Genomic DNA, 23955 nt, shown 5'->3' with positions numbered 1-23955 from the left:
GAGATTATGACAAATCAGTTGAGCCACACCTTAGGTAAGCGTACCTATGTACTAATTTGATGACTGAGAGAGAGAGAGAGAGAGAGAGAGAGAGATCAGTGATATGAAATAGAGATTTTCTTTCTCTTTTTCTAATTCTGCCCCAAACTTCTGGTCAACTGTCGGGTTGTACCCCGCAGTCCGGCAAGCCTCAGAGTTGCCCAACCTCTAAACTGAAAAAAGAGCCCCAAAACAGCGACAGAGGAGACATCAACGGCTTATTGGACAGGGGATCTTACAAGTCTGAAGCAAGAGGTCCTGGAGCAACACCCGCACCGTACCTAGCAGACAGCAAGCAGGACACAGCAGCAACCTTCCAGCGGGAGAAGGAGGCTACCCTTTATAGGGAGAATTGACATCAGGTTGGCTCATCAGTTACCAGGGAAACCAGCGGCTGGGGCAGTTACTAATTAAGTCCTATAATTAAGAAGATTGGATAGTCATGTGAGTGAAGCAGGGCCTGGTCGAGCAGGGGATGTACAGAGAGCAAGAGAACAGCCATCTTGAATGGCCTGACATACAACTACGGAAGAGCAGGAAAAGTCAAGTTCCTCACCAGGTGTTCAAGGCCCTTATCATTCAGCTTCAACCTCCTTTCTTTTTTTAGCACTATGGAACAATTACATCTGACATCCCAAAGCTCCAGCCATATCATGTTATTCTCTACTCCAAGGACAGACCTTGGAAGTGCCTGAAAAGCTCTCAGTCTCCACCTGTCAGAATCTTCAGTATCATCAAAGCCTAATTTGAATACCTGCTCCATGAATTTTCCCATCATCCCTAAAGAGGACTGGATCTTTTCCTCACCTCTGTACTCTTGATGCTTTAATTTTAACTTTATTATAGCCCATATATGTTGTACATTTTACGGTTAATTAGTAAGTAAATATCTGAGCAAGTAACAGGTCTTCACTTTTTATCAATTTCTACATAAAATTGACACAATAAATATTTTTAAACAGGAACGGAATAATAGTAAGATCTCTCAATGACTGAGGAATTCAATTCTTCCCTATGAACCTAATTCTTTTAACACTTAGGAAAAGTAAAGTAAAATAAGGGTACTTTTAGTTGGATGTCCAAAGAGAGAAAGAAGAATTTTTTTAAAAAACATCTGCTGTGGTAGGGTAAGTGGAAGGCTTCTTCTTTTTCATTTTAACTGTTTTTTCTCATCTCTTAAGTTGGAACACAGAGAAGAGATCAAGCTTAATTGACATAATCAGTTTGATAAAGAGCCCAACTCTATCACTGAATAAAATGGATGTCTAATGAATCCAAGCTTTCTGGGAAATGTCTAGTTGAGCTGGGCTTGTTTATTTCTTTGCTTTTGCTCCCCCCCTCCCCACGATATTACATTTACGATACATTTACTTAATTAAGAAAAAAATATCACATTTCCACATTAGCAGATGATAGAGTTCTCAAGGGTAGCAGCTGTGCTTTGGGCTTCTCCGCTGTTGTGCTGTGCAGATCATACTAGACATGCTGCAGTCCTTAAATAAGTTAAAATTAAAACTATTAAGTTGTTGCAGAGAAAACAACATGGTTAATAAGAAAATAACACTAGACTAGGAGTCAAAAGGCTAATCCTGGTTCTATTTCAAACTCATTCTGTGACCTTGGGTGGGTTATTTCAAGTTTCTGAGTCTTAGCTGACTCATCTATTATGTGATGACATAATATAAATTTTATATTTTAAATTCCAAATATAAAACCCCCAAATTTGTGTGTATGGCAGAATCCTATTAATATACTGGCATTAGAGGACAAAGATCAAGCTACGTTTTTAGCAAGATGTTGTATAAATCACTATATATAAAGGGCATGTTGTTTAACCACAGCTGGGGAAAGGTCCTCTTATAGTTCTGGCCAATTCTTTTTTAATTAAGTAACCTAAAATAGTCTACTTTGCTAATTTGTTCATACATTTAATGTACCCTAATAAAAAATCTAGTTAGTGTATTAAATATGAATATTTTTCAAATATTCAAACCATGCCTGTTTTTGTTCATTTTTTTGTATGTCTGGACCATGTGTCATTAATATAAAGTAACAGAAGTACATATACTCAGACATTTAACAAAATCAGACCACATCTGAAAGAAGTTAACAATATGGTAAGAAACATTCAATAAATGTTCAGAAAATATAACCCATAATATTACTGAGGATATATAACAAAATGTGAAATACTCTGTGTGTCTGGTCTGCTAGCCACATTTTCAGTTTGACATAAGCCACAGTCAAAACATGACCAGACATGTGAAGGGTGAAGGCCTAGAGGGGATCAAGCAGGAAATAGATATCCAAAGACCATACTCAGAATATTTAAGGAACTAATATCCATCCCAGGCATCTTCCCTGAATAATTCTTAGAGCTATTCAACTTTCTCTTTATCTAAAGGGTTTAAGTTACTTCAGGGGAATTTCAGGCATCTTTTTGTTTAGGGCACCCATGAGACTTTCAGGTTTTATGATATATGTCCTCAAGTTACTGATGCTCATTCCTACACAGGTTCAATTTGTGAATAAGAAACTTTTTTTTTTTTACTGAATTGGCGATTTTCATTTAAACCAACTGGAAAAAGTAGACTAATCTGAAAAACATACATGTAATATACGTCAAGAATTTCAACAATTTCCATCACACTGCGTTTACAAGCCAAAAAATTCTCTAAGTCATGACAGCTTTACAGATTTTGCTCTTTACTAGCTGCTAAGATCCAGTAATAGTAAAATTTCTGTACTTTGTTCCCAAAATAACTGAAAAACAGTTCTTATCCCAGGAGTAGGGAGTAAAGTGTTGTCAAAAACTTATACACAATGAATTCAACTCAATAGGTACTTGTATAACTAATCTAGTGTGAAACATACTAGAACTTTTGGTTAAATTCCAAGCATACAGGCAACTCATGAAATGCAAAGGAGACAAATATGCTTGAGGACTTCAAGTGATCAAAATGCCTAGAGTCCAGTCAGTAGCAGGGAAGAAATATACACTTAAAATAGTCTCTCCTTGCAATACCACAGAGATTGTTAAACTGATTACTGCCTAGCCTAGCAAAGTTTCTGGCACACACTACTGTTAAATAAAGATTTTTAAATGAATGAATGTATCAATCTTCAGTCAATGAGACTATCAGGTGGTCTTGAGTTTCAACAAATATATAACTTCTCTGACATTTTCCACCTGCACACTGACCCCAAGATCAAGAAGCCAGGTGATCCTAACCTCCATTTATTTAGCTAAGAAAGTAAAGGCTTTGCATGATCTAGTCTCTGTTTCTCTCTCCAGACCCAGCTCCAGTCACTTCTCCCCTAGAATGTGTGCTCCAACCAACTTCATTTCTTTCAGGCCCTCAAATGCACTGTGCTGTCTCACCTCTGAGCCTTTTACTGTTCTGTCTGTAAAGCTCCATGCCTTTTCCACTTAGGTCTGAGTCTAGATTTCATTTCCTTTGGTCAGTCTTTCCTTCCAGTATTACTCCTCCCGATCTTCCCCAACTACCAAGACTGTTAGATGTCCTTCTGTTTATACCCTTATCTCATTTTGTTATACTTGGTTGTTTCATTTTCTGTTTCCTATACTAAACTGGGCACATTGGGAGGGCAGCAATTAGGCTTCTGTCTTGCTCAATTATTGTATCACTTCTGCCTAGAAACATGCTAGACACTTAGCTGGAGCTCAGTAAACATTTGCTGAATAAATGAGTAAATGATGAGTGAATGAATGACAGAATGTTAGCCTTTTATGAGAATGAAAATGAAATCGTCTTTACTTCACTTCTCACTCAGAATTACAAATTCTAAAACAAGTCACAGTTGCAAAGCATGGCAAGGAAACTAGTACAGCTATTCAGATTCCCATAATAAAATTTATTATTCTCCTGCAGCTTCACCGATTACCAAGCAGAATGTATCAATAACACTCAAAATTACTTTCTATAAATTACAATTCCTCTCCCTGAGACATCAGTTTATTTTAAACATTTATTTGAATGCAAAGATAACTAAGCAACTTTAAAAACAGAATTTCATGCTAGCTAGGAAATAGATGTTTATATACCAAACTTTGTTTCCCCCTTTGGTTACAGAAACCCTTTAATGACCATAATTGCCTGCCTGGGAGACTTTCCGGACAATATGTTAAGTCAATGTATCTAACACTGACTCTTGGTTTTAATTTTTGTTTTTTATTAATTCCACAAATTCACATTAGGTAATCCAACTAAAAGCAGCCCTTTGAAATAAAATGTCTTTAAGGATCTAGTTTTAAAACTGTAAATGTTTCTGGGTGACTAATTGGAATTGTGATTTTAAAAAAACCGCTCCTGCTCTCACAAAAAACATCACCACAGAAGGATGGTGGAAAGTTAAAATCTCAGGGATTTCATGGGGCACTCTAAGGTTTAATTCAGTGGCCTGACGTTATCATCAGCTAATCAGCTGCTTCTCCTACGTCTCTTTCCCTATGAGGCTGGTAGCATTAATTTCAAACTGAAGAACTCTTCATTCTTTACAGAAACTGGATTTTTTCAAGAAACAATTTTCTCAGCTCAATCAGTAACTACCTTTCCCCACTTTGCATGTGGGTGATTGGAGCTGTGAGGAGCTGCAATCTGATGTAATCTTGAATTACCGTTAATTTTCTGCAGCCCACCCCCACTGGGAACTGTCATGGAACAAACTGGATATCGCAGGAGGCTGCAAGGCCCCTGGCTGGGAGGCCATCTAGGAGGACAGGAGAGACCAGGGCCTTCACAGGATCCTTCACAGGCAGGATCCCCTACCCATCCTGACGTCTCTCCACAAGGATTTTATTTTCCCCATTCCACACAGTCTAATTTTTCCTCAGAAGTTCCTCGATGTAATCCATTCTGTTTGATTTCTCTGCCTCCCTCCCCCCAGTCATCTGGACCCAATTTACAAACTCCAAACTGCCCAAGAATTTATGCAGGGCCTTTTCTAGGAGCGTCTGGAAGGGAAGTGTAAACCAGACAAGACAGGGGCTAGGAGCTGAAGATCTGCTTTAATCTGAGAGGTTGGTCACAACTACCACGGGAAATGTTAGCAAAGTGGGCCTCGAGTAGTGGCCAAGGTAAAGCCCTAGGGCCGGAGCTGGCAGGGAGAGCAAGAAGGGCGCATGGATGGAGGCGGAGGCTGGACAGGACGCGGAGGACCTCACCCAGCCACTCCTGGTGGCTCTGGATCCGCGGGTACCCAAGCCTCATTCCACCGTTCCACCCGCCCTAGACCGTCGGGAAGACGCGCCAGGTCCCTCAGGATCCGTTGCGCTCCCCACCCCTCTTTCCGGGAGGATCCATCAAGGGACTTTCACGGGAGAAAAGTGGCGGGAAAGCTGCTTGGGAAACTAATGAGACCTGCGTGAGCCGCTCCGGGTCAGGCGGCTGGCAGAGTCTGTCCTCTTCTAGAACCCTGGCCGAGAAGTGTCAGGTCTCCCGGGCCCTGGGCACCTCGCCGCACGCACGCGGTTGCTGAGGTTACGAGCTTTCCCGCTCACTGAGTCACGCGCTGCGGGCGCGTGGGGATGTGCGTCCTTGTCATTGGGGAAGCCGGCTGCCTGCCCAGGCTTCCAGAAGTCGGAGGAGAGAGGGCTTGAGCCCCAGCCAGGCTCCGCTGCAAGCGGCTGGGAAGCACATGTTCACACAAACACTGCCACAAGGCGGTCTTTCTCCGCACCCCGCCTCCCCTTGGCTGCGCGGTCAGTTCTGCCCCCGGCCCTCCTCCTACCTACTCTCTCGAGGGGCAGCCTAGTGGCAGAGAACGACTGCAGTCGCTTTCGTCCCTCCCGCCCCCGGGGCCAGAATCAAACTTGCGTAACCCACTGACCTCTTCCAGGGGGACCAGGGCAGCCAGCCAAGGCCATGAGCCCCCCCCACCCCCAATCTACGCTCTTTTCCGAGTGAGGCAGTGGGAGCAGGTACAGCGCCCAAAGAGAAGGTGGGGTGCCAGTCAGGGTCGGCGCGAACACTCCCCGGGAGCAGCAGCCCCGCCCCCCCTCCCCGCGTCCAGCCCCTTCCGCAGTGACACTCCAGTGACCAGGGCGCAGCCTGGGCCCCAGATGGGCAGCACGCTTGCTGGCCTCCTAACGACTAGAGGAGACTGCCGCTGAGTCCCATGAGTCCAGGAGCGCCCTGATGCCCGAGGTTCTGTGGGCACCCTCTCCCCCTACCCGGCAACCCTGCTCCCACGGTCCAGGCTTCGCGCACAGAGCCCAGGGGACACCTAAGCGCCCCAGCAGTACCCAGAGTGCACGCCCCGAGGAGCACCGCGGGGAAACAGGACCTCAGCCAGGGCTCTGAGGGAGGAGAAGGGAAGGAGGGCGCGAGGGCGACGGGAGCTGGAGCCCGGGCTGGCGTCCGAGTCCAGCTCCGGAGCTGCGGGAGCCACGGCCGCCCGCGTCGGGCCGCCAGCCAGCGAGCTTCTCCTCCCGAGCCACAGGATCTCTTTAGGATAAACTGTCTGAGAGACCCACTGGCAGGAGGCTTCCTTTCAAACACAGTACTTTACAAATTGAGGAGACAAGAGGAGGATGCCACGGCTGTTCACCGACTCCCAACTTCAAAAAAGTGCCAGGGAGCTGGTGCACAGATCTCCAACGGGCTCAGCGGATCCATGGGGTGGGGAGAGGGGGTGCTCTAACCCCTGCCCTGGCGGGTGGGCTACTTACGTTTCTGCCGTGTGGGAGACCTGTCCACGCCTTGTCCTGCGGGCTCCTAAATGCATTTGTATGCATTTGTCCGTACAGCGAAGCGCTAACGGAAAACAGAAGCCAGCTCCGAACTGCTAAGGGTGCAGGTACTGTCCATGAAAAAGGGGGGGAAAAAATCACATGAAAACGATGCTCCAAAACCTCAACAATAACCACAAGGGGAGGGGGGAGATGGGAAGGGAGGAAAGAAATAGCACCCGGAGGGTAGGCAGCTAGGCTTCCTAGCTCCCTAGCTCGGTAACAGACAAGTCCGGGGGGAGTGCTGCCCTGGGAGGGCGGGCGAGGAGACCTCACTGGCAGGCGGCGGGGCGCCGGCAGCAGCGGGAGCTCGGCTGCGAGTGCAGCCCTCGAGTTCACTTGCGGTTCAAAGACGACTCCGTGACTCCAGTGGAGTCCTCTGCTTTGGGCCTGGGAGGAGAAAGGGGTGGGGGGAGGGAAGGAGATGAAGTGGGGGAGGAAGTCCTTGGAAACAACCCGCGCTGGAACATTTGTCATACAAGTACACACACCCACTTCGGAAATCTAGTCCGTGCTAGGGGACCCCGGTGGCAACTGCAGGCGCTCGGCGTTGACTGCCGCCGGCTGCTTCCCCTGGAAGAAGAGGAGCCAAGCAAATCCGGCCGGTGTTAAATTTCACCGCTCACTGACTTGCAATGACATCACCAAACGTAGTGCACACCTCCCCCTCCGCCCCGCAACCTTCCCCCCACCCCGCGCCCGGCTGGGGCGCCCCTGTCCGCAAGCCCCTGGGCCCGCCGCGCCTGGGGCGCGCTCGCAGCCGCCCCGGCACCGCTCCGACCCTCTCGCTTCCCACGCTGTACTCCCTCGACATGCCCGAAGCTTGTAGGTGACTGGTATCCTTCCTCCAAGTGTCCATGTACCGTTTCCTTTTTCAGCAGTCCCCAATTTGCTGTTTTCTCTCTTGAGTGTCTCCCATTCCCGCTTTTCTCTATCCTCTTCACACACACCTTCTGAAATCACATTTAGCTCAGCGGCGTCCTTCACTGTCCTCCGACTCTCTTGCTTTTTTTTGCAGCTATGCTTGTGGCCTACGTCGTATTATTAACTGACTGCAAAAAGTTCTCATTAATTCCTTTCCTCCCCTTCATTCCTTCCTTTCAGTCTGTCCCCCGTACTACTTTCTACTGATTCTTCTCTCCCGTAATCCACTTTTCTGCCTTTCTCCTGCTTAAAAGCGTGGACTAATGGTCTGCAGTTATGCAACAAAAGCATAGGAACACACCTCGGCCTTACCAATTTGAATACCTTCTCCAATTTTTGTAATAAATTTCTTTTTCGATGTAAGTCCCCATTCTCTCCACAGCCTTTTCATACTGAGAAGTCTACTTCCAATTTTTGAAGAAAAAAAAAAATTTTTAATTCTGCTTTTATCTTTCTCATTAATAAGACTGGAAATTCCAGAAGGCCAGGGACCTACTATCTTGCTCATCATTGTATTTTCAGCACCTAAAATAATATTTGGTATGTCTGTTTAATGAATGACTGCTGTATACCAGTGAATATCATTTCTCCAAGTTGTCCTTGTCTATTCTGTGCACCATCCACAGCTAATGCCCCTTCCACAGGCTGAAAGGCATCCCGCATTACATACACACTATAAAGGTTAAGGTGACCATATTAATGAATGGAAATGATTGGTGTGGCCCTTGGAATCTGGGGGATTTTTTCCTCTAAGAACACAGTTTAATCCATCTTCCTCTTCCTCAATTTTTCAACTTTTCATCTTGAAATTATTTTAGATTTACATAAAAGTTGCTTAAAAAGTAAAGAGAATTCCTGTATAGGCTTCATCTGACTTCCTCTAATGTTAATATCTTACATAACCACAGTACAATTATCAAAACCAGGAAATTAACACTGATACAATACCATTAACTAATCTATAGATCTTATTTAAATTTTGTCAGTTTTCCCAAATGTCCATTGTCTTGTCCAGGATCTCAACTAGGATCCTGCACTGTGTTTAGTTAGTTAATTAATTAATTAACAGAGATATTAAATAAATTGCCATATCTCCTTAGTCTCCTGCCCTCTGTGGAATTCCCTGTCTTCTTTCACCTTTCATCATCTTGACAATTTTGAAGAGCACAGGTCAGTCATTTTGTAAAAGGTCCCTAAATTTGGATTTGTGTGGTGTAGTCCCATGATTCAGGTTTTGTATTTTCAGCTAAAATACCACTGAAGCGATGTTGTGCCTTTCTCGGGGCATCGTATTGAGTATACATAATGTTGATGTATTTTATTACTAGTGATGCTAACTTTGATCACTTAGTTAAGGTGTCACATGCCAAACAGCCACTGTGACTACCCCCCCCCCAACTTTTGTATCAAATAGCCACGGCTTTCTGGAATCCTCCTAGAAACCCAGTATCAAGGGAAGATATTCATTCTTAACCTGAAGAATTTCTACAGTATTCTACCCCTACAGTATATCTATTTTTGACTACTGGTCAACTAAAAAAAGACAGGTAATTTGGTTTGGTGGAAAGAATAGACTAAGAATTAAGCAGATCTTAAGTAACTCACCCAATTTCTGTCTCCATTTCCCCTTCAATTACTTAAGGATTAAAAATATTTTTTTTCTGTTCACAATGTTGAGTCAATATTTGAAAGCTGTATGAAATGGAACTATCATTAAAATGTACCTCAGGTTCTCTGAATATAAGAAGAGAATATTTGCTACAGTTACTAGAGCCCTTTTCACGCAGAAGCATCCAAAGGGTACGCATACCCTCAAATAGAGTACATTTGATTGTGGGAGAGGAAGCATTTGCCCAGTAAAAAATAAACAATGTAAGGTTTAAATGATATAGACTTTTTAGGATGGTAGAGTTCAGCATAGATAAAATTAGTCAATACAGCTTCACCAAAGACCATGGGATTTAGCTGGGCCTTGAAAAGTGAAGAGGATTTACATAGGTGGAGAAGAGAAAGATAGTATGCTTAGAGGGATCTCCCTGGTGGTCCAGTGGTGAAGAGTCTGCCTTCCAATGCAGGGGACGATCCCTGGTTGGGGAACTGGGATCCACATGCTGCGGGGCAACTAAGCCCTCAGGCCACAACTACTTAGCCTGCGGGCCTCAGCTACAGAGCCCACATGCTCTGGAGCCCGCATGCCACAACTAGAGAGAGAAAACGCTGCACACCACAACTAGAGAGAAGCCTGCACGCCGCAACAAAAGATCCCACATACCGCAACGAAGATCCTGCAATTAGGACCCGATGCAGACAAAAATAAAAACAAATAAAATAAAATATTTTAAAAGAAGGTAGTATGCTTAGAAATTTTGAGTAGGAGACTAATAGCAATTGAACAAGAGGAAGATATCTGAATTATATTCAGGGGAAAGGAGTAGATTCATCAGCTTGGGTTACAGGTTCGTGCATTAGAAGACAGGTCGAGGGCAAACTATGGAAGCCCTTGAATGCCAGGATAAGGGTTCATTCAGTCATTCAATAAACACTTATTGTGTCACCTACTATGTGCCAGGAACTCTTCTAGGCACTCAATTACATCAGTGAACAAAATGCTTGAAAATTCTTCCCCTCATGGAGATTACATTCTATTGTTTAAATTTAATCTATGGGCAACAGGAAACATAATTAAAGAATCTTAAACATAAATGATTATGTTCCAAATTCCCATTTTAAGAAGACTGATCTTAACATCAGATGCTAAGATTGGAAAGAGAGAAGGTTGGAGGAAAAGTTCGGTGTAGGTGTTGAAATATGTTTGTATTGTGAACTATGGTAGGAACAATAGAAAAGCTAAATGAGAGAATTGTTATTAAAAGGAATCAGGAATCTGATAACTGGTTAGATTGGGAAGGGAAGAGATATGGATGAAATTTCAAGTCTGAATGATTAAGAAATTATGCCATTGGCCAATGGCAAAAGGAAGACAACTAACTCAGTTTGAGACATACTATGTTGAGATCTTGGTAGGACACTGTTTTGGAACTACCCAAAGATCTGTTGGAGTTAGAAGCTAGACTTCAAGAGAAGGGCCAGAGCTAGAGTTTTAGACTTCTTCATTATCTGCCTAAAATGGTATTTGAGGCCTTGACAGTAGAGTCTGTTTTCAAAGATGTGAATATTTTAATGGAGAATAGAGAGTCAAGGACATAAACTTAGACTACAGAAAGTGGGAGGAAACAATATAGAACTAAAGGAGCAAGAACAAAAAGCATACAGCATTATTAAATAAGGGTATAGGAACTCAAAAAATAATAATATAGCAAATCCTTCATAATGCTTACTATGCATGAGTATTGCTCTAATTATTTTATATATATTAACTCATCTTATTTTCTACCAATCCTGTTAATTAGGTACTACTTATTATCCTTTTTATACAGAGGAGGAGAAAAAGTTTAGTTAAATTGCCTGAGGTCACAAAACTGGTATTGAATATGTAAACTCATGCAGACTGACTCTGGATAAAGTTGTTGTTCTCAATAATTCCACTTTCTTCCATTTTTCCTTGCTCCCTCCGCCCTTTTCTCTCCCTCTCTCTGTCTCCCTGTCTCTTTCTCTCTCTCTGCCTTCCTCCCTCCCTCTCTTCTTTTCAAGAGATAACCATTTCAGGACAAGGGGCTACTGAAATAGAATATAACCTTCTGCTACAGATCCTCGTAAGGATACAAAATTCAGTATATGATGAAGGTGGCATTTCAAAACTCCATAAATAAGATCTGTTTTACAAATAATGTTGAAACTACTAGGGGAAAATAAATTTATCTCCACCTCATGGTGTACAACCAAAGTAAATTCCAATGCAGTAATGGGTTTATAAAATATTTAACTCTGTGAAGATTTAGAAGTAATTATATGTAAAAATATATCTTCTTCAGAGTGGGAAAGATTACATTTATTAATTTATCTATCAAATATTTATTGGGCAGCAATAGGTTTCAAACACTGTTCTAAGAACTAGGGAGAAAAGTCATCAGACAGACATGCCTGTTCTCTGGGACTTGTAGGTTTTCAGAAAAACAGAAAGAAGTATGATTTAAAATTTTCAAGTGGTAAAATAAAAAAGAAATACAAATGTCACCCAATATAATCAAATGAAGAAACAAATGAAAAACTGGGGAAAATATTTGTAGTGCGCAGCAATTAATCTCTTTTTATAAAGCATTTTATGTTGAAATAATTATACTTATAAAAAGTTACTAAACATAGCATGAAAACTTTCCAAATACCCTTCCTCCTATGTTCCCCAAATGCTAACATTTTACCATGTTGACTTTATTATATTCTCCCTCTTTGTTTCTCTCTCTCTCCCAATTGTTTGAGAGTAATTTTCAGACATTATGCCACTTCACCCCTAAGCACTTAAATGTGTATTTCCTAAAAACAAGGTTATTCTCTTCCACAGCCACAGTTAAATTATCAAAATCAGGAAATTAATATTCATACAGTATTATTCTTTAATTTACAGACCCATTCAAGTTTCACCAGTTTTCTCCCTACATTGTAGTAAACCTTCATTTTTCCTGCTTCAAGATCACATGTTGCATTTAATTGCATTTAGTTGCCTTTAATCTGGAACAGTTCCTCAGTTAGGGTGACCAACTCATCTCTATTTACCCAACTTGCCTGCTTTCATCACTGAAAGTGCTGTCCTGGGAGTGCCACTCAGACAGAGGAAATCTGGGATGGTTGGTCACTACATGACCTTGATACTTTCAAAGAGTTTAGGTCATTTTTTAAATAGAATATCAAGACCTTTAATCCATGAAGATTTCTTATAATCAGTAAGAAAAGAGATGAATATAGCAATGTAGAAAAATGGTCAAAAGGAATATGCAATAAAGTTGGCCCAAAACATATTAAAATATTTAATGAACTCAATTCAAGAAGTGCAAGTTAAAATAATTAAGCTCCCATTTAAACAAAAAAAAAAAGCAAATGACAAGGAGTTTTAAAGAAAGTATAACATCCAACATTGATAAAGGTAGATTGAAGCTGGTACTTTTATACCAGCTGGAGGAGGGTAAATTAGGTAAAACTAGAGGAAATTTGCCAATGTGGATTAAGAAACTTTAAAAGCTATATTTTTTGATCAGTGATTTTGATTCTAGAAATATATCCTGAAGAAATAATCATCAGATTCGCCCATGAAAACATATGCATAAGGATGATCATCACAGTATGATTCTATTTCTACATAAACAAATTATGGTACATTCATATAATGTAACATTATGCAACAATGAAAAAATAATGTTTTGAAGGATATTTCCTAACACGAAATTCTTAAAATATTTCAAGACAGGATGAGAAAATATATACAATACAAAATATATGGGTGTGTACAGTGTATATTATTTATCCTAGAATACAGACTTAAGGGAAATATACCAAAGTATTAATAGTAGCATAAATAATTTCTGGGTGGTAAAATTAGTGATGATGGATTAAATTTTATCCTTTCTTCTTTTTTATTTTTCTATTTTTATTTTTTACAATAAGCATGTATTATTTACATAAATCAGAAAAAAACTAATAAAAGTTTCAAGATTGAAGGAGATAGTTGGACTGGACTCCTGAGGAGTATGTGGATGGTTTAAAATAACTAACATTGGAGAATATGCTAGGGAAGAAGCTAAAAGATAGAATACATGCATTAAAATGAGTTTGTGTAGCCAGAGAAAGGTAGATCCATAAGCTGAGCTGGACTCTAGGACAACCAAACAGGTAGTCAGATACAGACTTGAATAGTCATGCCAGGAGAAAACTCTGCATTTTAAATGTCATGTTGCCAAGTTTATCTTCAAAAACCTCTGGTAATTTTTCCTCCATAATGTGTAAAAGCAAGCTGGAGCCCTCTACTGGAATGGTCTTCTAGGACGGGTAGAATTTACATTTGAAATTATAAAATGACAAGTTTACATGCCTCTATCCAGAAATAAACTTAGTGTTTTTCATATTCAGTACTTCTAAGGCTAATTTTCTACTAACTGTATATTAATTTTCTCAAAATCATGTAGTGTAAGGGGAAAGGTTATTATACTGATGAAAGGGATAGGCTGAATGGAAGTGGAGTACAGAGAATCCACAATTAGGTGAAATAGTTGCATGGCAACTGGCAAATGTTTGCTTGAGTATCTATGGAATCTGATTTAGAAGGTAACTTAGGAGTGAAGAGGCTGAGGAAAGAACACAGTAGAGAAAAAATCAAGTTTCTGAATTTCAAATGTAAGGCAGGACATGATATACACTTTTCCTTTAGAACCATGTGAATAATACTTAACACTTGGAAGTATTAAAGGGCCAAATAGAATGTCTTGCTGCTCTCGTGTTTCATTATATTTTTGGTTCTTTTATAATAAGGTTTATGTTCCCCATCTGAAATCAGCGCTACAATTTTCCAACAATTCATGTCATATCTTTAGTGTATTTGACATGAACACTCTCATACAAAATGCTACAGACTTTAACAGAGAACCTAATTTATAGAAACCAGTGATGCAATAACGTCATCAAAAGTCAGATGAGAACTGATTGTGGGTAGTTATCTGCCTGCAGCGGCTCATTAGAATTCCAACTGCTACTCATGATTCTCTATCAGCACTTTCAGTTTCAATTCCTCTCAGCTTACTAAGAACATGAGAAAATTCAATATGGAATTTTGAATCGTATCTATTTGATCTTTTTCAACAATTTCAAAATGAATAGAGCTCCCACACTTTTTCAAAGAAGGCAAAACAAACTAATGGTAAGAGTATTTTTTGAGGTATAGATATGGAAGAAACTTTTCCATACTTTGTAATAAGATTCTTGCAACAATAATGGCAATATTTATGAAACATCATAAAAATATTTGCTATTCCATGGAAGAGGAGGAAAAGTTAATTTGACAGCCCAGTCCCCCAAATTAATAGGGAAGTAACAAATGCCTACAGCTTCTGGCACATGATTGAAAGTCTTGGCATACTTTAGTAAGGGGATACCCATTTTTGCCAAAGTAAAAACTTAATATAACCCATATCGAAGTCTGATGAGTTGCATGAGATGAAAAAGCAAAATAAATATTTTAGCATGTGTATAGAGTTCAAGCAATCACATTCAAAATTATTGTGGTGATGCCAAGATTATTTGGATTCTGCACAGAGGCTGACTAAGGGACGTGTGGTGCTTACTTTCAGGTATTCTGATTGGTGAAGAGACCTTGAGGAGCAAAGTGAAGCTGGAGTAGGAAGGCGAGAAAGGAACCGATATTACCAAGCACCTCTATGTAATGGACACCGTTCTAGGTGCTTTAACATATCTAATGTTATAACTACCTCAACCACCCAATGAGGAGATATTATATTCATTTTCTAAGTAAGAAAACTGAGGCCCTGAGAGTTTATTTTCCAAGGGCATACAGTTAATAAATAGTAGAGCTGGAACCCTGGCTCAGATCCATCAAATTCAAGTCTGTGCTCTTTGGAATCCAATGATTCTCAAATTTTAGTGTGTATATAAGTCACATGAGTTGCTTTTTACAAATTTCTGAATTTTATGTCTAGAGCCTCTATGTTTGAGGTGGAGTTCAGGAATATGAATTTTTAACAAGTATTACAAAAAACTGTGATGCAGGTAGGCTAATGATATGTCCAACCATTCTTGACTTAGTTACTGAACACAATACTTATTGATTGCCTGTAAAATCTTTTAATGAGTAAATACTCTTATTCACATGTACCTGGACAGAATAACTACGGCTTAATTAAAATTCCATGCTTAGATATTTATTGAATGAACGAATAAAGAATGGCATGCCTACTACATTCCAGGCAATGTTCTAAGACCTGGGGTCATGAAGATATATGGCATAATTACTACTCTTAAGGAGCTTATAACCTGCTAGAGAAAGAATCTAGTACGAAACACAAACTGATATATATGATATATATGATAGAAAAAAAGAAAGAAAAATCAACTGGTGATATAGGGCAACTGAGGCGAAAAGGAGATAGTACACAATTCTATTGAGAGTGAGTGGGAACATGTAAAGCTCAGGTCTTTAAGAACGAGCATTTGCCAAATAGACAGGAAAGTTCAAGCCAATCTTGGACCGCCACGTGGAAGTGGCAGTGCAGGCAATAGCACTGAGGTACAAAAGGCTCTGGCACATGATCAGGGAACTGCAGTTGGAATGGCTACAATATAGTGATGAGGCTGGAAAGATCACAGAGTATCTTTCAGGAAGTTGGACTTAGCCTAATTTTCTTCTCTATCCACTAGTATAGAAGAGTCTTTTATACTAGTGCAAATGGCCATCATTCCTTTGAAACTGAGAAAATATTTGAGAGATAAATGCTTAAACTTTGCTCATTTTAAAACAGCTGTCCCCAACCTTTTTGGCACCAGGGACCGGTTTCATGGAACACAATTTTTCCACGGATTGTAGGGGGAGGGGATGGTTCAGGCGGTGATGCGAGCGATGGGGGACGATGGGGAGCGATGAAGCTTCGTTCGCTTGCCCGCTGCTCACCTCCTGCTGTGCGGTCCAGTTCCTAACAGGGGGTTGGGGACCCCTGTTTTAAAAGATGGGTCCTAGAAGTTGATTTCTTTTTTTGTTTAGAACATGATGCACCTTAGTTAGAGACACAGACTTTGTTAAGGTAATAAGGTATGCTTACTCTGGCTGCAATAACCAGGCGGGAGCCCCAGGCTAATAGCTGGAAGGGTTCTTTAACTGTGGGCTTTAAGAAGGTGACAAAAAGATTCATAAAAATGACTTAAGAAGCACTTTGGGATGATAACTATATACGCTTGTCACATAGCTAACTAAGGCATGTTTATATATAATAGATTACGAATGATAAAATCCTCAGTCCCTCCTCACTAGGGAAACTGATGAAAACCCTTAGCTTGGATGGTGAGAAAATTTTTCAGTTCTGATACAATATATATTTCCTGTCTCTTATCACGCAAGCTTTGTTGATCTTCTTTGCTGCCACTATTTCCTTCTCAAGTCTGTTTATGCTAGGATCTTTCTCCTTTTGTTCTGGTCCTTTATTCTCAATCTCACGAATTTACTCAAATGTGCATCTAGAACAGTTGGCAGAATAATCTTCCTTTCTTGGTTTGCTGGCCCAGAAGCTAGTGAGCTCTACATAATAAGTTCTTCCACGTGGATGCCCAGGTTCTTCAAGGTGCTTTGAGCCATGCGGTGCAGGAAGAGTGTTTTATTCTGACTTTTGGTGGGAAGTGTAACATACTTATTGGGACTAGACCTAAAACTAGATAGAAACACTTACACTCTTGACACATTTTGCATAATACTGAGTCCACCATTCTAATCCTATACGATCCCATTCCCTTTGAGCAGAATCTCAAGGTTATCCAATTTGATCATTTCACACCTACTGTAGCCTAGTTTCCTGTTCAAAAAAAAAAAACCCTGGAAGTAACCAAAACTAAGATGAGCCCACTGTCTGTTAATGAATTATCTTTGTTATCCCAGTTACCTGTTTCTCATCCCTCCCATGTAATGGCTCATTATTCTAGCCATTTAGCACAGATTCTATATTGTTCATTTGTGAAGTGAACTAAATGGAGGCTACCAATTAAAAGGTAGCTCGCTTTTCTCTGGCAGGGAACCTTAATCAGTTTTAGGGTCATAGGCAAGAGACTAGGATAATCGGAGTCCAAACACCAGACAAAAGGGACATATATGTACAGCAGTGTCCCACTAAGTACTCTGATATTTTATTTTGGTCTACCCTTCAAGCAAATATGTATGTGTGTGTGTGCATGTATAAAGTTTAAAAAATTTTAAAATATGGCCATAGGGATGTTTGTTACAATGGGCAACATGCCTTACATAGTCAAGTGTTACAGTGGCACCACCTATACCACTGAAGTTCACAATCTGTCAATATTTCCATTTTTAAACCCTTTCTGAATGAACTCCAAAAGCTACAGCATTAGCAGACAGCCATTCATTTTCAAACATATATATAAAAAGTTAAATTAAAACTGGAACTTTGGAGTTTGCCTTTGAAACTTTAGGGATTTCTCTCCCAACCCCTCCCTCTTCCCATTAAAAAAAATAATTGCTGCAAACAATGTGCTCCTGATACCAGATGTGGTAGCATGCTGGAAATCGAAGACAGACTGATTGGGGGAGAATTCTTTAAAGAGATATATATTTTCTAACCCTCTTAATGTTATCTCCACATAAATTTCTTTACAGACCTATTATTGTGGAGCCATTTTATGGGAGTAACAGATATTTCAGGAGTGAAAGGAAAATTTCCACTCAGATTTACTTTTCCTGACTCTCCTCTGGCAATTTCCCTCATTTTTCACAGGACAAAATTCTAGTCTAAAAGTTGTTGGAAAAAAAAAAAAAAGCAGCTTAATGTTACATCATTTAAGAAGAGTGTGATACTGCTCTAGATGTACATAAATAAAATAATTTTCAAATAAAAGTCTTAAGGTATGTTAACAGATAATTGAGGTGCTTAGAATCATATTAGCACACTAAATGGCATCTCCTAATGTGAAAAAATTTTATCAAGAAATATATCCTTGAAAGCGAGTACACCATGTGTATATGTAAGTTTTTTTTTTAAAAAAATAATAGTACCATATAAGAAATATGACATTATTAGTACCTTTAAGCCTCTGTGTGTCCCCCTCCCCTCCATTGCCATTCCCCCTACCCTAGTCACATTTCTAATATTTTTAAAAAGTTTTAAGATTTAGGCTGAAAAAAATTTGTTGGCAAGTATACGAAGGATTACTATTTACTCAAACGCTTGCGGTGGGAAGTTTTGTGAGAGATTATTTCCTTCCCCACTAGAAATAAATGCTTTGTTTTTTAGTTTCCATCACTTCTGCAGTCTGTCCATGGCTCCTCCTCTGAGGCCCATCTCGGTCTTTGCTTGGAAACGGCTCTCTCATTTCTGATCTCTCTGTGCCAGCCCTATTTGTCTGCCACACTTGTTTCCAGGCAGACCTGAAAATAAGAGGAGTGCGTGATTAATAGCAGTGCTCAATATAACTACATTTGATTCCATTGGCTCTCATCCAATAGGGAAACTGAAACCAAATGATTATATTTGACCCTCTTGTGCTCTAAAATAAGACTTCCAACATAGTCACACTTTTATTTATTCAAAGATCTCAAAGGTTTCAGATTGGCAAGAATTCCAAGATGAAATTTTCTAAATTTACCCTTTGAATTGCACCTTCTAAAATTATTTTTCCTGACATAAAATTCTTAGGCTTTAATATTTACTGTGATATAATACATCTCCTATTTTGTTCAAGAAAACATGAAAGCTTATACTAATCATATGAACTAATCACGTAGAGTTATTTCTCTTCTATTTTTTGTCATGTTTGCACACAGATTATTAAATCAAAATTCTTTTCCTGTGCACCTGTAGAGTGTGTGTGTGTGTGTGTGTGTGTGTGTGTGGAGAGAGAAACAAGACTCAAGAACAAATTTCTCTTTCATTGCTGCTCTTTATTTAAGTCTATTTATTCAGCTCTTATTTCCACATTTTAAATTTAGGAAGTAAGTTCACTGGAAGGCATTAGTTGGATCACATATAAATCATTTCTCTTCTCAGAGAAAATTTTAGTCGTGTTTAAAACCCCTTTAAGAGTTCTAACAGCTCTTTAAATTAATGGAATAGTTTGTGTTAATACTGAATAAAACTAAATGAAATGTAAACACACTTTGATGTTTAAACTGTCTCAAAATTAGGGATTTAGGATAGTATATGCCCATTGTTATCACTGATCGTTTTCTTCTCAGAGATTAGTTTTTTTAATTTCCCCACCCTCATTACCACTATTTCCAGTGTGTAAAACCAAATATCTGTAGCCTAGGGCCAGAACAATATATTTTGGAATATATAATCAAGAGGAAAGTATTTAGAATTCCCTTAGTGCCAGCCCCAAAAGTATGGAGCATTACTTTGGTTAAAGAAATACTATGTGTGGATAGAAAATATTTAGGAAATACAAGAAATGGAAAGAATTACAGTGTGTCTTCAAGGATAACCAGCTAATTCTAGGAGAGATGGATGTTCTTCTTAAAAATCTTTGGTTTGAATAAAATGCAAAAGAAACAGTGTTGCACGGCAGTAGATGAATCTCCCCCCCATCAGCATTTTATAAACGAAGACATATGAAAGGCAGGATTTGTAAGCACATGGTCCAGATTGTATAAAGGACTGTTTCCATTATGTGAAAGTTGAGTAGCACTTGAATATCATGAATGAATATCTTCTTTGGGTGGAATGCTTCTTTTAAATACATTGTGATATTAAGCACATTTATGGAAATAATGGGTGATGGTTTTAGTATTATACAGACATCACCTTTGTTACATGATACTTCTGAAAGATTCTGCCAGCTCTGTTACTTTTGGCTTGTGAAATCACATAGGTTTTTTAGGAAATCCACAGGAATGCGTAAAATCCCCTGCCCACTCTGGATGAGAGAATCAATTTTCTTTTCGTGTACCTATATTTCTATAGGTAGGTCTATAGCTTATAGCTGAAAAAGTCCATATGTTTGCTATAGGTAGAGTGGCCTTAGCCCAGTATGGAATCAAATCCTAGCTTTGCCACTTAGAAGGCATGGGATCTCAGGTACATTATTTAATCTCTCTCAGCTTCAGTTTTCCCGCTTGCAAAATAAGGGTAATACTACTATTCATGTTCATGTGGGTGCTATGAAGATTAAATGAAATAATCCATGAAAGGTGCCAAATAATCTCTGGCACATAGCACATGCTCAATAAATGTTACTGCCTCCTAACCATCCTATGAGGTCTGCAATCCAGGTACTGTTTATCCCAACTTTACAAATTATGAAACAAACTTGAAGACAAAGCTATAGTCACAGAGCCAATGACTGGCAGAGTCATATTAGGATTGCAGGTCTTTCTGATGATGATAATAATAACAGTAGTAACATTATTATTATTATTACTATTATTAGATAATTACCCTCATGCTTATTGGTTGTTTGACATTTTAGTCTAAGACTTAAAACATACTTAACAAATGGTGTTCATGATTAGAAAACTGAATTCATTCATTGTGCCACAATAAAGAACCAGGGCAGAAGTTTCTGGAATTGAACATATTGAGCAGCTGAAGATTTCAATTCCAGGAATTTAATTTGTACATTAAATATAAACCCTTTTTCTTCCTCATGTTTGAAATTTGCTTCTTATCTGCAACCCTATGAAGCCTACACTGAAGGCAGCAAATAAACTGTCCTCTCACAGAGGGAAAAAGCTCTCTTCCCCAGATGCTTGGTGCAGGCCCTGTTTTTACTTGGAAACAAAACAAAACAAATGCTGCAATTACTTAAGCTATCAGTTTAAACTGGGACGCATCTGCCTCCAAACCTCCCCAAATGGTAACAATTACTGTTTTAATGTTGGTGACTTGCCACTAATCAGACCTGTATTTATATCCCTATAAATGAATGTGTATTCACATAGCTAGCTTACATGCAAAACAAACATTCCTATTAATCCTAGATTTTGTGTTTGCTTTGGACTCAGCCAGTTGACCAGGTATTAGCAGGCAGAGCCCAAGTCTGTGCTACGAGAGGCATATTTCAGTAACATAGACACTACTTAATACTGGCTTCTGAATCTAATATAGTCAGGAGAAGAAAATCTCTCGTTCCCTTTGTTGGCTTCAATATTTTTGAAAAGGTATGAAATATGTGGGAATGGGGGTACAGTATGATATTCCTTTATAAGTGAATCAATATTGATCCAAGGTAAGGTTCTAGAGGGGTTAGTGGAAAGCATTGTTCAGATACACATGTGCACACACATACACAAGCTGTGACTAATGTGAAGCCAGGATGAGTTCACAAAAGAACAAGATCTGACAGACTAATTTCATTTTTGGACAGGCTGGCAAAACTGGTGGATCAAAGGAGTGCATTTTGATTCAGTATGTCTGGATCTTAGTAAGGCATTTGACCAGATTTTTATGATAATCTAATGGAAAAAAAGATAAATACGTTTTCTACGATGACACAAGCCAAAGAACTCAAGGGATGTTAATTAAAAAATAAATAACTTCATAAATATCTTCTAGCACATCATAGAGCTCTGATTTTGGCTCTTCCCAAGTCAAAGTTTTCAGGTTCTTAAGTGAAGACACTGGGGACATTTGAGGATGCTGAGCAAATTTGGAAATGATGTAATGTTGGGATATAAAGTTGGGGTGACCAACTTGTCCCAATTTGCCCGAGACTTCCTTAGTTTGAGCACTGAAAATCCTGAATTCTGAGACACCCCTCGGTCCCAGGCAAACCAGGGTGAGAGTCACCCTGTATCTGAGCAGTGACTAGAGGGTGTAAGAAACCACCAGGCAGCACAAAGGAAGGCACTGACTCATGAGAGAGCTGAGTGTGTTTAAGGAGCTACAAGTGGCTCAGGTTTGCCAGAGCAAGTGTTGATAAACAAGAACAGATAGCTAAGAATCAGGCTCTAAAGGATCTTTCTTTTTTTTAATTATAGTAAAATATATAGTAAAATGACCATCTTAACTATTTTTAAGTGTACAGTGGCTTTAAATACATTCACATTGTTGTACAACAATCACCACCATCCAATCTCGAACTTTTTTCAGCTTCCCAAGCTGAAATTCTTTACTCATTAAACATTACTTCTCCAATTTCTCCCTCAACCAGGCCCTAGCAACCACTATTCTACTTTTTGTGTCTATGAATTTACCTACTCTAAGTACCTCATGTAAGTCAAATCATACAGCATTTGTTTTTTTGTGACTGACTTATTTCACTTAGCATAATATCTTCAAGTTTCATCAATGCTGTAGCATGTGTCAGAATTTCCTTCCTTTTTAACTAATTGTATATATATATATATATATATATATATATATATATATATATATATATATACCACATTTTATTTATCCATTCATCACACCCATCCACTGATGGACACTTGGGTTGCTTCCACCTTTTGGCTGTTGTGAATAATGCCACTATAAAATGGTTATACAAATATATCTGTTTGAGTCCCTGCTTTCAGTTCTTTTGGGTATATTCCCAGAAGTGGGACTGCTGGATCATGAGGTAATTCCACTTTTAATTTTTTGAGGAAGCACCATACAATTTTCCATAGTGGCTGAACCATTTTACATTTCCACCAGCAGTGAACAAGAGTTCCAATATCGCCACATCATTGCCAACATTCATTATTTTCTGGCTTTTTTAAACAGTAGCCATCTTAATGGATGTGAAGAGGTACCTCATTGTGGTTTAATTTTCATTTCTCTAATGATTAATGACGTTCTTCACCTTTTCATTTGCTTATTCACCATTTTTATATCTTCTCTGGAAAAATGTCTATTCAAGTCTTTGCCCGTTTTTTATATTGGACTGCTTGTTTGTTGAGTTGTAGTTCTTTGTATATTATAAATAGCCATCCCAATGGGTGTGTCTATAGGATTGTAAATGCCATCAAATACAATTAGGATTATCCTCTCACAAGGTGAAACCATTTAGGAATTTTGAGCAGATGGTGTCATGAAATTTAAATATTAGGTGGTTCACTCTGGACAAGTTAAGGAGAAAGACTGAAGGGGGTGAATGCTGAAGCAAAGAGACCATAGGATTATAAGCTTTTATAATTATCTGTCAACAAACAATGAAGACCTTTGGTGGTGGAGGCGGGGAGGTAGAGAAATACATGCGATTTTCATATGGCATAATCAAAGGGCTGCATGATTAACGGACTGTGAGTGGGAGAAATCCAAGACAACTTCCTGGCTTCTTAGGAATACTGAGTGGATGGTAGTAGCATCACTCACCAAATTCAAAAGTCTAAGGAAGAGTAAGATAAGTTTGGAATAAACTGAATATGAGGTGACTGTGAGGTAGCCAGGTAGACATGACCTGGAGCTCAGCATAAAAGGCTGGGCTTGAGATATACTCATCACTATGTAGGTGAACCCTGAAACCACAGGTTGTCCAAGGACAGTGTGTGATATAAGAAAAGTATATTGATTTCCGAGAAACACCAAAATTTATGGGCTTGGTAAAAGAAGAGGAGCCCACAAAGAAGAGCAAGAAAGAATATCCATGAAGGTAAAATCTACAGGATACAATTTCAGATCAATATAAAAAGAACGTTCTATAAATTA

The 23955-nt window shown here is 39.5% G+C and overlaps 1 protein-coding gene across 7 annotated transcripts in view; it reads right to left on the bottom strand.

The window, feature by feature from the left end:
• Positions 1–22662, bottom strand: part of COL24A1 (collagen type XXIV alpha 1 chain) — a 408506-nt gene extending 385844 nt beyond the window's left edge. For 5 of the 7 annotated variants that reach the window (XM_082409988.1, XM_082409993.1, XM_082409994.1 and 2 more), the window contains exons 1-2: positions 7282–22662; positions 6731–6861 (exon numbers count right to left, since the gene is read on the bottom strand). In XM_082409988.1, the coding sequence (XP_082266114.1) occupies positions 6731–6786 (56 nt within the window). In that variant the 5' untranslated portion in view covers positions 6787–6861; positions 7282–22662. Of the gene's footprint in view, positions 1–6730; positions 6862–7066; positions 7174–7281 lie in introns of those variants that run through there. The other 2 variants (XM_082409990.1, XM_082409989.1) reach the window with 2 other exon arrangements.
• Between the last annotated feature and the right edge of the window lie 1293 nt (positions 22663–23955).

This window comes from Balaenoptera physalus (assembly GCF_965194825.1).
Source record: "Balaenoptera physalus genome assembly, chromosome: 1".
Taxonomy (NCBI): Eukaryota; Metazoa; Chordata; class Mammalia; order Artiodactyla; family Balaenopteridae; genus Balaenoptera; species Balaenoptera physalus.
Note: the sequence above shows the minus strand (reverse complement) of the source record. Positions and strands in the feature narration are given on the sequence as shown.